Consider the following 12,466-nt stretch of genomic DNA (forward strand, 5'->3'; position numbering starts at 1 on the left):
ATGCTGACGAGAGCAGTCGATTTTTCCCAGACCACTGTCATATAGCAGCGCTAAACAAACAAACAAACAAACAAATGTTACAAACAACCTGGTCATAACAGACACAGCACAAACAAAAAGGAAAAACAACAGTAACCCAATAACATACAGTCCTTCAGGCTCTTGCGTTTCCATCATCAGGAGAGTTCAAAATAGCTGGCTGCAGCCGAACGAGATATCATCATATCAAATATAGCCGAACATATTTTGAAAAATAACTTGAGCTAAAGGCATAATGTTTATTAAAGCAACAATTACACAGCATCACAGCTACCACTATATCATGTCTGCCTGTAGCAGTCTGGGCCAGTACAGCATGAGCAGCTATCGAGGAGATGTTTGTTTGTTGTTTAACAAGGTCTGTAAATAATCGGGTCTGGGCCAGACAATCCTGTGAATGACAGCATGAGCATTGATCCTTACAATTGGTACACAATGACATGCATCAACCAAGTCAGCGAGCCTGACCATCCGATCCTGTTAGTCTCCTAACCTCTGCCGGTCTTCTGTTGAGGTACTACGGATCTTGTCTGCCCCGGGGATACCCATGGTGATTGCCACAGGTGTAAACTCTCACTCCATGGTGAAAGCAGGTTTAAAATGATGATGTCAGGCCTCTAAACACAGACAGGTTCAAATGTTGATTTTCCAATCCAAAAAGCCTCTGCCAAATATCTATCAAATTAATTGTGGGAGGATATTGCAATATGTAGAATGTCAGGCATTTGGTATACAAATCACAACAATTACCTGATCTGACAACAAATCCTATTGTATAAATCTTCACAATGATCCAAACTGATCATACACGTCAAATTACGAGACAAGTCTGTAAGGTAAAACTACTTTCACCTATCTTCAAGTAATGGGCAAGATTGACATCGATACAATCATTTTTACAACCAATTTCATCAAGTGTAAAAAAAGCATGCATTAGTTATTCTTACAAGAACATAGTACACAGAAAGACATACAAGATACGTGCTCAGCCATTTTGATCTTCATTTAGGATCCTAGCAAATACTCTTACAGCATCCCACTTGTGCATTGCAGCACGTAAATTACCCACACAAGTCATCTCAATCACGCCAAAGAAAATCTTAATATCATCTTAAATCCTATTTATTTATTTTATAGTTGCTGGCTTCTGGCTCCAGTGATCCTTGAACCGAAGATTTTAAAAAGTGTGTGTAAGCATAAAATAAACGGCCAAATGTCTCGTTCACCGATATCCAGCCCGTGAAAAGTCGTGTAAAGCAGCCCTTCTGACAGATGAAGATGACTACTGCAAATACAATCAATTATTCTATCATGTTCTGTTTCCAGTGTAACCCTCTCAATAATCCATCAAGTTCTACGATCAAGTCTGTTTAGAAGATCAAAGAAAAAGACCCGGAACTTGCAAGACTACAGAAAGTTAGCAGAGAACATTCTCCACACATATCCAGCCAGATAGTGGCCCACACTTACACATCTTGACCAAACTGCACATCCAACGATTTCAACATCAAGTCTATATAAGACGAGATTTAGCAGCCTTTAGAACCTTGCGTCGAGACAAGGGTTGTAGATGGGCAAGTAATCAGAGCTGCAAAAACTAATAGAACCTGCATAACCGTCTCCAGAAAGCAAAATGGCCCCAAATAAGGTGTGAGTGAGTTTGATTTTACGTCGCTTTTAGCAATATTCCAGCAATATCACAGTGGAGGACACCAGAAATGGGCTTCACCCATAGTACCAATGTCGGGAATCGAACCTGGGTCTTCGGCGTGACGAGCGAACGCTTTAACCACTAGGCTACCCGGCCGCCCCCCCAAATTAGGGATGTTTTCAAGACGTCGAAACTGAGGTACGTAGTGCAAACTGAAATGTCACAGATTGCAAACAAAATGGAGACCAGGTAAACTAAAGTTGTCACAAAGATTAAAAAAGGATGGCGACGTTTCATTCGTTGACTTAATTTGTAGACTGGTGGCTGTTTGAAGTGATTAGTGATTGAAGTTTCATTGTTTGACAGAGATATAATGAGTATCATCATAAAGGCATTGTTTTAAGTAAGGTTCATAGTGGAGTGGAGTCAGGGGTTATCAGGCAAATTTGGAAAAACAAATCATTTTGTTAAAAACATTATTTTAAAGTTCTTTTTTCCCTTTTTTCAGAGGTATTTTAACACTACGTTGTAACAATGCATTCAATACAATACTGTAAAATTAGGCCTCTTGCTCTTTGGGTCCTGTCATCAGTGGAATACAAGACATCACATCAGCTATGACAATATTACATGAAATAGGAACTTCGTAATTCCCATTCGGGACTATTTACTGACAAGTGCTGGAGACTTGGCGCTGAATATTGGCCTCTGAGCAAGTCAAGATAAATCCATGGGAGTGGAGTGAATATTCTTAACATTGTAACCCCCATTCTGTTTCATTCCTTTTTGTTGCGACAGAGAAAAGAATAAGCACAACACCGAGGTCATGTTCTTCTGGTATCTTCACTGTAACCTTAAACTGTGTGTTCTTTACTATTTTCTGTAAGAGGCAATTAACATGATCGGGTGATCAGGCTTGCTGACTTGGTTGATACACGTCATCGTATCCCAAATGTGTGGATCGCTATTCATGATATCAATCACTGGATTGGCTCGATTATTTACAGATTGCCAACATAAAGCTGGAATATTGCTGAGTGCGGCATTAAACAACAAACAACCAACAATTTTCTTCCATCCTTTTAAGGGTTTTGTATCACTTCCAAATGACACCAATTATGATTCGATCAACAGATGAAGTTAAAAAGTCCGATAATAAAGAATACAAGAAGCCATTCATCAAGTCTTGGAGGAACATTGGTACTGTGGCGCTGTGACATGCAAGAACTCTGCATGAAGATAACCATATGTGCAGAGGAAGCAAGGCAATCTCCCCTTCTCCATAATGGCTCCCACGCCTGTCTGTGCCACTTGATCATCAGCAATGCCATGTGAAAAACATGCATGGTTCCAAGGGTAGAATATTTTGGTCACCCTTTTTAACAGCACCTTCAGCATGTTCAGGGATTGATCACATTATTCTTACTTTTCATTTAACAGATGCGTTAACATTTTAAATGCAGTCTTCCTGTTTTAGATATCCAACAGAAATTAAATGTGACATGTATATTAAATCGGGTGTACAAGGTGAGGTCTCTCAAAATGTCTGTCATGTTTCATTGCCTGATAACATTAATCAAATGGATCGTTTTGCCTAGCACAGTGAGTGAGTGAATGAGTGAGTGAGCGAGCACCTGACATGACCTTCACAAATTGTACCCATGTGGGGAATCAAACCCATCAGTTCAGTGTGATAGTCCAACACTTTAGCCACCAGACTATCCAACTGTCCCTTAATGTTGGAAATATATGAGTTGTAACACTGCTGACCTTGGAAGGTAAAGAACCTACTTTACATTAGCTTTATTTCCGTGGCAACTTAAACAAAACCAGAAAAAGTGACAATTCATCATATTACTGGTCCTAGCTCTAAATACCGCTTCAAAGATGGTGTGGCTTAAATTCAAAACTCACTGAACATTACCTGGGGAGATTGATCACAAAAATAGCCTTCACAAGAAGTTTCTGTCTTCTCTAACTTAATTAAAAGTGATTAATGACCGTTAGAAAATAAGGCAAAAACAACGAGGAGTCCAAGTAACTACCTAACACCCTATCTCAACAGTATCCACAACTCTCTTAAACAACGTACATATTTTACCACCTCTATTGAAACAAACTGCCAACCAATCTTAATTAGAGCTTCATAACTACATAACAAATTACATGTAACAGTTTACGAGTCTTCTTCAATAATTTTACTCTACGCTTTGGTCATACCCCATTCCAACAAACATGCCTGCATTCAACATGTACAGTACGTTAATTCAGTTAGGATATTGGCAAGGTTCCCTTTTAATTAAGACAATCTGGAGCCAGCTGCATTCCTCGTCTAACTGGCTAATCCACACAACGCACTTGCTTTCTATCATATATTACACACATCTTTCATCATTTCTCTTACTAAGTTCCATTTCCTTGAACTAATATCGTATTTCATGGCTACTTTAATTATACATGGCATACTATGCTGTTGTATGTACACCAGAGATAAAAATATTCCCTTTCGTATTTATTGCTACCATATGATGTTGCCGATATTACATATCTCTTTGGTTCATAAATGAACGTATAATGTATAAGTCCCACAGGTGTAAGGAAACAGCTTGCAAACAGTCTACTTTCAAAGGTAATACACTGTGAATAAAAATAAAAATAAATTGAGATTAAATAGGTCTTTTTCCTTTGTATATTTAAGTACTTTTTCAGATTTTTCAAAATCCCAAGGATGGGAATGAAGAAATCCAATTTTCCAGATTATTAACTATTATGCTACACAATCAACATCTTGATTATTAACTTGCAAAGATTACACAAGCAATGCAAATCAACATGTCCTTTTTCCTTAGGATAAATAAATTGAAAATGTGTCCCAACACTACTGTTTCTTACATGTCTGCAACATGCATTATAGATGATTGAAGATGGGAGTTGTGTCCCCTGACCGAGCCCATCAAGGCCCTAGAATGTAGCGGTATATGGTCTCTGTATAGCTTTAAGAAAGTTAATAATACACCAAATCTTTACGACTATTTCAACTCTTCTTGGCTGACTTGACAGATTATTTTTTGGCCTTGGACTAAATTAAACAAGAGTTATCTTTCCCTAACAACAAAATCAGATCACCAACTTTAAAAAGTATGAGCTAAGGCTGTGATGGATCTGGCTCAAATCATTTGATCCGCAATGCAAAAAATAAAGATGTATTATCTCATGACATGGAGCAGCCGAAACACAAAGATCTCCAACATGGTTCAACAGTTATCACTCCAATCAGGTCTTCATGTGGAGAGCACACCACATCAAGTGTTATGCAACTGTATCATCTCCACAGGGTAAAATTATTGCAGCGGTACAAAAACAAACCTGACTTGCTAACAATAATCTCCGGCAGCTAAGAAGGACATCTCGGATTACGACAATGTGCCTCACAATCTGGGCTCAATTAGAGATGAACACTATTCCTACTGATAGCTGGATCAAAGGATGCTCAAATCTTCAAGTGACCACTTCAGATTGAAAATCTCGGTACATGTAACAACTCAGATTACAGATAAAGCATGCGTACTTTAACATGTGTGACATTTTCTGAACACTTTGAATACATTATAATGACTGATGAAAGCTTATGTAAGATGTCTGAATGTTCCGGTCCTAATCGTTAGAAATGTAGGGCATTGGTACATCTGTGTCTTGATAAGCATCTCCCACATTCTCCGTGAACAGTAGCAAGGATGTAGGGTGGGGGAGAACCATTCCACCTAAATGATAACGGTCTGAAATGAATCAAGTCCAGACCAGACAATCCAGTGACTGATATTATGAGCAACATCTCACGGCAAAATGACACACAATGACTTAGTTGCCTCTTACAACAAGCATCGGCTGCTGGCTGTGATTAATGGTATTTACTTACCATTTACATGTGAGAATAGTTTGATATTTTAAAGCCAAGAAACTTTATTCACATTTCTGATGACAAAAACACCCACCTGTTCTATGAGTGACTAAAAAGAAAAATGGAATGAAAAAATCACCTTTATCAACATCGTGTCAGATAATTTGTCACCTCATTTAAAATTACCACTTTTCACAAATTTCTCTTGAAAAATTCTCACATTTTGGCTCTTTCACAAATTTCTCTACACTAAACTCCAAGCAGATTTCTTGTAATGTCCAAAAGAGAATTAGTGACCCCACTTTCCTCATTTCATCTATTGTGATTCATAATCCCCCATTCCAGAAGCCAAACCCCTTCCTCAAAGAATACCAGAACAAATGTCTTTGTTTCCAACTGCCAACAAGCACGCCAGCAAGCATCTCTATTTGATAGTACCAACAATCCACAGACTACTTAAGGCCTTCCACTGGAGTCATCGCTGCAGCCAGTGGCCAAATAATGTCACCTTGGACACAAAGGAATGACGGGCCGGCTTTAAGTTCATGCCTGGGGAAGTACAATGAACAAGGAATTTGTGAGAAAGGGATGACTTTTTCAATCTGTGGTAGGGTTATCATATTTCAAAGATGCGAGAGCTATTACTAAATAATTATCACAGAGTGTCCAACTCTTATTGTCACCCTCCTATTATGTTGTCTGGAGTGAAATGCATTTAATCCATGGTGATATCCACTGATGAAACAGAATCGATCTAACATGTTACAAATTTGAGCAATTCAAGAAATGCAAATATGTTTTAGACCAGTAATTTAGAGAGCATCAAATGTTTGATATTCTTTGACTCTTTTGAACAGTCCCAACAATGTTGCTTACTGTTGTGTTTTTTTAAAAATAACCAATTACTTGACAGGCATTCGTTTGTTCAACATATATTGACAGCCTGGATACAAAAAAAATCCAATTCCCATACTAATTCATTCATTCCGAGAATGTAATATAATATTTACAAAAAAAATCAGCAAAATGACACAAAACTTCTCATTCAAAATTACCATCACTTCATGCCGATCGAGTATCTTATCAAACATGTTATCACCCTGACGCCTCTCAAAGGTATCCACTCTTGAACAAATAAAAACTGCACATAAATGTAACACATCTATCATGGGTGCCGATAACTCCGTCACGCTCTCTACTAAACTGAAATCAATACGTTAAAGTCCCCCATAAAACTTTCATCAGACAAATCGGTCAGACGTCCGCATCTCAATATCACGAACTTGCACGTGCTTTACAAAGGGCAGCGCGACATGCCAATTAGAAATCGTGTAGGATCATGTCGTCTCACCGTAATTGGAGCAGATGTATTAGCACAAGTGCAGTTTTACAACCTGCTACCCCACCCATAAACCAGATGTTCATGAGATAACCCCTCCCCTCATCTAACGCTGAGGTCATAGGGGTGACGGTAATTTGGATAATGGACGCTTGATGACCGTCACATCCGTAACTGGGTGAACGAGGGTCCGATTAGCCAATGAACTTCCTCGTTACAAGAGCTGATAGGAACAAAAGAAAGCCTTCAATGCGACGTATTCTTAGAAGTGCGATTTATGACACCCACCTGCGGGGTTTCGAATTGATGAAAATCCCGAGCTAAAACACGTGGAAGTCGGTAAGTATAAATTGACAAGTTTAAAAATACCCAATCACTCAAGGACATTGACATTCTATGACAGGGGTTAGTTCCATATAGTTTGCAATTTAAACTCATAATTGGTCGGGCGGTATGATGATCTATGCCCATTGCTGACACATAGTAACATACACTGCTCCTCTGCCATAGGTAATAACTATACCCACTTGGGGTCTAGTTAGCGTATAGCTTGACATGATAAGAAGGTAGTCAACAAAGATCGTCAAGCCGATTTACTAGAAGTAGATGAGATAAAAGAACAAACATTAATGACTTTTCTTTGTTAGACTTTCCGTGAATAAGTGTAAGTTGAACATGTAGGTACACTGTCTGACTTGATTTAACAATTCCTCAATGGCGTCAACAAAACTACGATTTATAACAGTGTCTGCTTATACTTAAAGTTTAGATTCACTTACCTGTTGTCCTGTAGCCGTACTGCACCTCCACCGCCGACAACATCGTCTCGGGGAGGACGAGAAAGAAAGCGGAAATCAAATGAAAAGTTTGCGCCATGGGACAAAAATGTTGCCAAATTCTTTTCATGCCGGCTTTCTTGATTTTTTTACAGAAAGCGTCCATGTTGGTGTTCAAGGCATGATCTCGGCCTAATTTAATCCCATCGTTACCGTAGTTCCCCACACGGACCCACGAGGTTATTACGAAGAAGGGTAGGACGAGAATTGACACGATGATCAAGGCAAGGTGAGCTGAGACCTCGCCCGGTCTTCCGTCCTGACCACCCGGCCACGCCCTCTCCGAAGCCTCGTTATAACGCCCGACGGCGGCATATATGGCATAACTTTGCACTCCTAAAACCAACAGGCAATAGATGATGGACCAGAAAGAATTCAAACTTGTACTGTGGGTTACGATTCCTGCCATTGTTGAACGATCGACACAATCCCGTTTGAAGAGTTAGGACACCCTGCTGGACACCTCTCCGTAGATTCCCATGGTATGAACCACTTGCACAAGGAACAGTTTCTCTTTCGTGGTGTTTCGTAATATCCCGAAATATCGTGTTTTAAACCGTCATTCACATTCCACAGTTATTCCGTAACGTTCCATATAATCCAGAACAATTTCAAAGTTTGGCGAATAACATCCTGTCATCCAACACGGACAAGAGTACACTTTCGACTTCCAACACACAATGTTTCTGCACCTATCCGATCCAGAAAATGTTTCTGTAAGCAATATCCTCAGAAGAACAATCTATCCGCGCTTCCGACATCCAGCCGAATGTGTCCATTCTCTGCCGGCGAACTGCACTGGCGATGAGCCACAGCCAGGTAGCGGTACTCCGCGTTGCAGTGGGAAGCAGTACCGGCGAAGCATGTAAACACGGCCCTCTCGGCTCAACAACAATCTCCCTGGCTTTTCCCTCTCACCACGTTCACCTAATAACAGCGTACACCGAACTTCACTTTCATGTAACGCTAACGCACAGTTTGAGAATTCTGTGGTTTTGAAACCGGAATGTCCTTGAAAACTTCCGATTCCAACCCACGTGCTGGTATCGTCTGTCACACGGCCCTTCACACGCACGCGCGGTGTATCTCCGCTGTGGCGGGAATGCGTAATTCGTCCTCCTATTCCCCGCCGCGTTCCCTGTTTAGCATATAACTTGCCAACTTTTCACCCATTCTGGAGCTGCGTGTGTTACAGATGCATCGAAGACTACTGAAAAACAAAAGCAATGGAGTTACAATTACAAAAGTGCTACGGGTTGCCTGTCGTCTGCTTCAACTGTTCTCGTCTGCCGTGTGTCTGGTGCACGTGTTGTCTTCTTTCTGCGGATGGGAATGTGAGCAATGCCAAGGCATCGTCAAGAATTTATCAACTGGATCTGTTTATGTGTGTGCCACATGGTCGGAAGATGTCATTAAGAAACCCAAAAGGCTTCTAAATAAAGTTTTCTGTGAAAAAAAGATAAATATGCAACGATTGAGAAACCATTGATCATAATTTACAGCCTTTACTGATTTGGGCGATTACCGAGAAATGACGTTGATTACAAATGTCAACATCGGTATCGGTATACACTTTCAGTTCTCCAAAGAAAAGGCAAATGATGTGGAGTTTAAACATCAAAGAGATATCTTGACTCTTGGCATCCTAAAACACGTTAACACTCCTCCAGCAACGGCGTGAAAACACCGGCTAATTGAATTACTTCAGGGTAACTCACCACATAGAAATGTCATTTTGAATTTAGGAACACTTTTTCCTAAACCCTCTTAACCTATCGCAATAGATCGTACACCGGCTTAGTATCGATTAAGGAGTGTAATCAAATGCCTTCGTTCTAATACATCATCAGCTGTTGATGCCAATTCGTGGCGAATTATCGAAATTACAGATATTGATATTGTTTAGAAAAACAACTAATCTCATTTCGGTCGGTTCAAATAATTTTCATTTTTCATGGTGACCGTCGTATCGTGATCGATGGCCAGTAATGTCTGACGGGGACTCCCTGAAGTGGAATTACTCACTGTGTTCCGCCCCGTTCATCTCAGGACTGACAAGCAAATTATCCTCTCACCTATCTGCAGACAAACTGTGTTGATACTGTCTTCGATTAGGGCCCTACAGTTCCTGCTAATTAGCCCCGATAATGTGTTGGATAACATCTTGTCACCGATGGCAACACGCTGGCCGTTTTGGTGGATTATGACGGGAGTGAATTCATGGTATGGGTCTATTGTTCCAACCCATTTGCCCTGATTGAGAACTCACGTTGGTGCAGTGGCTGATTGATGATACCTTGTGACGTTGCAGAATCATACGACTATGAAAGTTTTTACGACACGTATTCATGTTCTGGGCTATCATATTCTAGTCATTCGCCGTGAACTGGCGTACAAACACGATCTTGTCAAAGTTTCGAGCATGATGATGACGTCTTTGTACGACAGGATGGGGACGTTGTAGATATGTACGTCGTCGCGGAGGACACATTCTTGCAAGAACACTCTCGGTTCCAATACGAACGTTGCTGCGATCATGTTACGTCCTCTAACAAGTTCATCACCTGGAACGATGACGTCACACTGTAGACACAACCTTGAAAGACATCCAAAGATGCCGCACCCGACGTCGGGTTTACTGGTACACAACAGTGTAGTGAGTGGTCGTCGTCGGTTCTTGTCGCCTACAGCAGTCTAGTTGTTAAGAATTATTAAGACAACACTGTTCCGTTCGTTGAAAGAGTGAAGAATGTCATTTATTTAGTCCGCATCTAATGCTTGAATACTTATGAGTGAGTATAGTTTTAAGCCGCTTTTAGTAATATTACACGGGGGAAACCAGCAATGGGCTTTGTACCCATGTTGGGAATCGAACCCGGCCTTTTGGCGTGACGAGCGAACGATTTAACCACTAGGCTGCCCAACCGCCCCAGAATATTTTTGTGGTTTATTATACTGCCTTAGTTAAAGCGTTCGCTCATCACAATGAAGACCCGAGTTCGATTCCTGCCTGCAAAGTGTGTAAACCCTCATTGCTGACTGCACTATGATGTTGCTGCAGTGTTGCCAAACGCTTCAATCCCAACTCATCCAGTTGTGTCTTCGCTGTCATATAGCTGGAATATTGCTATGTGCGGCGTAAAACAACAAAACCCTTGTGTCTTCAAACATCACGTGACTATTATGATATTTAGTGCCCGTATGTGCGCGCGTGCGGATGCGTGTGTGGATATATCATGACCAGGGCGTGGCAACTTCATTGTTTTAAGAAGAATGGTTGGAACCCGCCCCTTCCTGTAACGTGTCAAAACATCACTGTCACATTAACACTACGTTTTCGTAGGGCTGGGTGCAGGCATCCGGTCCACTCACCCACAAAGAAGAAATACGATACCCCTTGGGACTTAGAATCTGAAAACCGGTGACAATTCTGTGAAGATCCTGTGAATTAAGCACGCTCTCATTTTACACCACGTTGGTTTACCACCGACGTCATGATATCCCTGAAATACTGACGGTGTGGTTGAAACCAAACTCACTAACCCACTGCAAAAAGCATTCCATTACGGAACAGAGGCAATTTTTAAATCACACTACCGGTACATTACAATTCCTACATAATTCTACAGTTCCACAATTCCATTATCCCACGAGCCGTCATGTAAAGGTATATCGATGCTAGAATACCAAAGATAACACCTTACCAAGGCAAATTCACGTTGTGCAATTAACTGAAAGAACACTTTCCATGTTTGACACTTGAATGTTTCAAAACAACTGCAACGCGCGCCCAGAGAGACTCACACACAAGACTTAAAGAAAACAACGGCACCTTCTCCGTGGCTTCCGGTGATGTCAACAAAACATTCTTCTGTAATGCGAGCCTCCATCTCGGGCCAAAGTCACTCTGACATGCGCAGCACCTACACCGGAAACCGATGCACGCTTGTTTATTTTTTTCGTTTTTATTAAAGACAAAGCCGGTGTGAATTTTCAAATTTGAATTTGTTGACATGGGTTTATATTACATTGCCAGCCTAGGAAACAAACAGCCAGACGTGTCAAGACTTCAAATAGTATAACAAACGGTAGGGTATACCAACTAGGAGGTATGCGGGGTTTTTTTTATTTTTGAAATTCTTAGCATAAATGAATACAACTTTTTTACGAAAGAGGTGGTTGCTCTGAGATATTCAGGACAACGTGTCTCAAACACCGGTGCCATGAGAGGCACGTGTAAATTGGAAAAAATGGTATTAACAAATGATAGCTGTTATGATTAATTTACAGTGTTAATGAAACTATCTAATTTTTAGATAAATAAATAGTGGAAATTTCAACACCTGCGGGAGGGGCATTGAATATCGAGTAAACTATTCAAGGAGGGTTGTATACAATTTGTGACATATAGAAGGAAGGTTATAATTGCCACGTACAATTATTTATCTGTTCTGAGAACGACATTTCTTCAACTTGAGTTTAAATACATTATTGTATTGCAGAAATTAAATTAATGTCTCATACATTAAATTAATGTCTCATACATTAAATTAATGTCTCATACTATTCGGGATTATTTCTATTACTTTGTGGATTATTAAACTTTCCATTTTACCACGAATTTCAAAACTTTTTCACACATCTTGTTTTAAATGTAGCGTTTCGGAATCAAACGGAAACGACCGAGGATGGTTGAGTGTCCC

At 40.4% G+C, this 12,466-nt stretch overlaps 1 protein-coding gene across 2 annotated transcripts in view; it reads right to left on the reverse strand.

Moving 5' to 3' along the window:
- LOC139453412 (dentin sialophosphoprotein-like) overlaps positions 1–12,466 on the reverse strand; it is a 130,823-nt gene that overhangs the window by 84,848 nt on the left and 33,509 nt on the right. Inside the window, exon 2 of one of the 2 annotated variants that reach the window (XM_071235104.1) lies at positions 7,707–8,970. In XM_071235104.1, coding sequence (XP_071091205.1) covers positions 7,707–8,172 — 466 coding nt within the window. In that variant the 5' untranslated portion in view covers positions 8,173–8,970. Of the gene's footprint in view, positions 1–7,706; positions 8,974–12,466 lie in introns of both variants that reach the window. The other variant, XM_071235103.1, reaches the window with a different exon arrangement.

The sequence above is a fragment of the Haliotis cracherodii genome, unplaced genomic scaffold (genome assembly GCF_022045235.1).
Source record: "Haliotis cracherodii isolate W230 unplaced genomic scaffold, xgHalCrac1.p SCAF_9, whole genome shotgun sequence".
Taxonomy (NCBI): Eukaryota; Metazoa; Mollusca; class Gastropoda; order Lepetellida; family Haliotidae; genus Haliotis; species Haliotis cracherodii.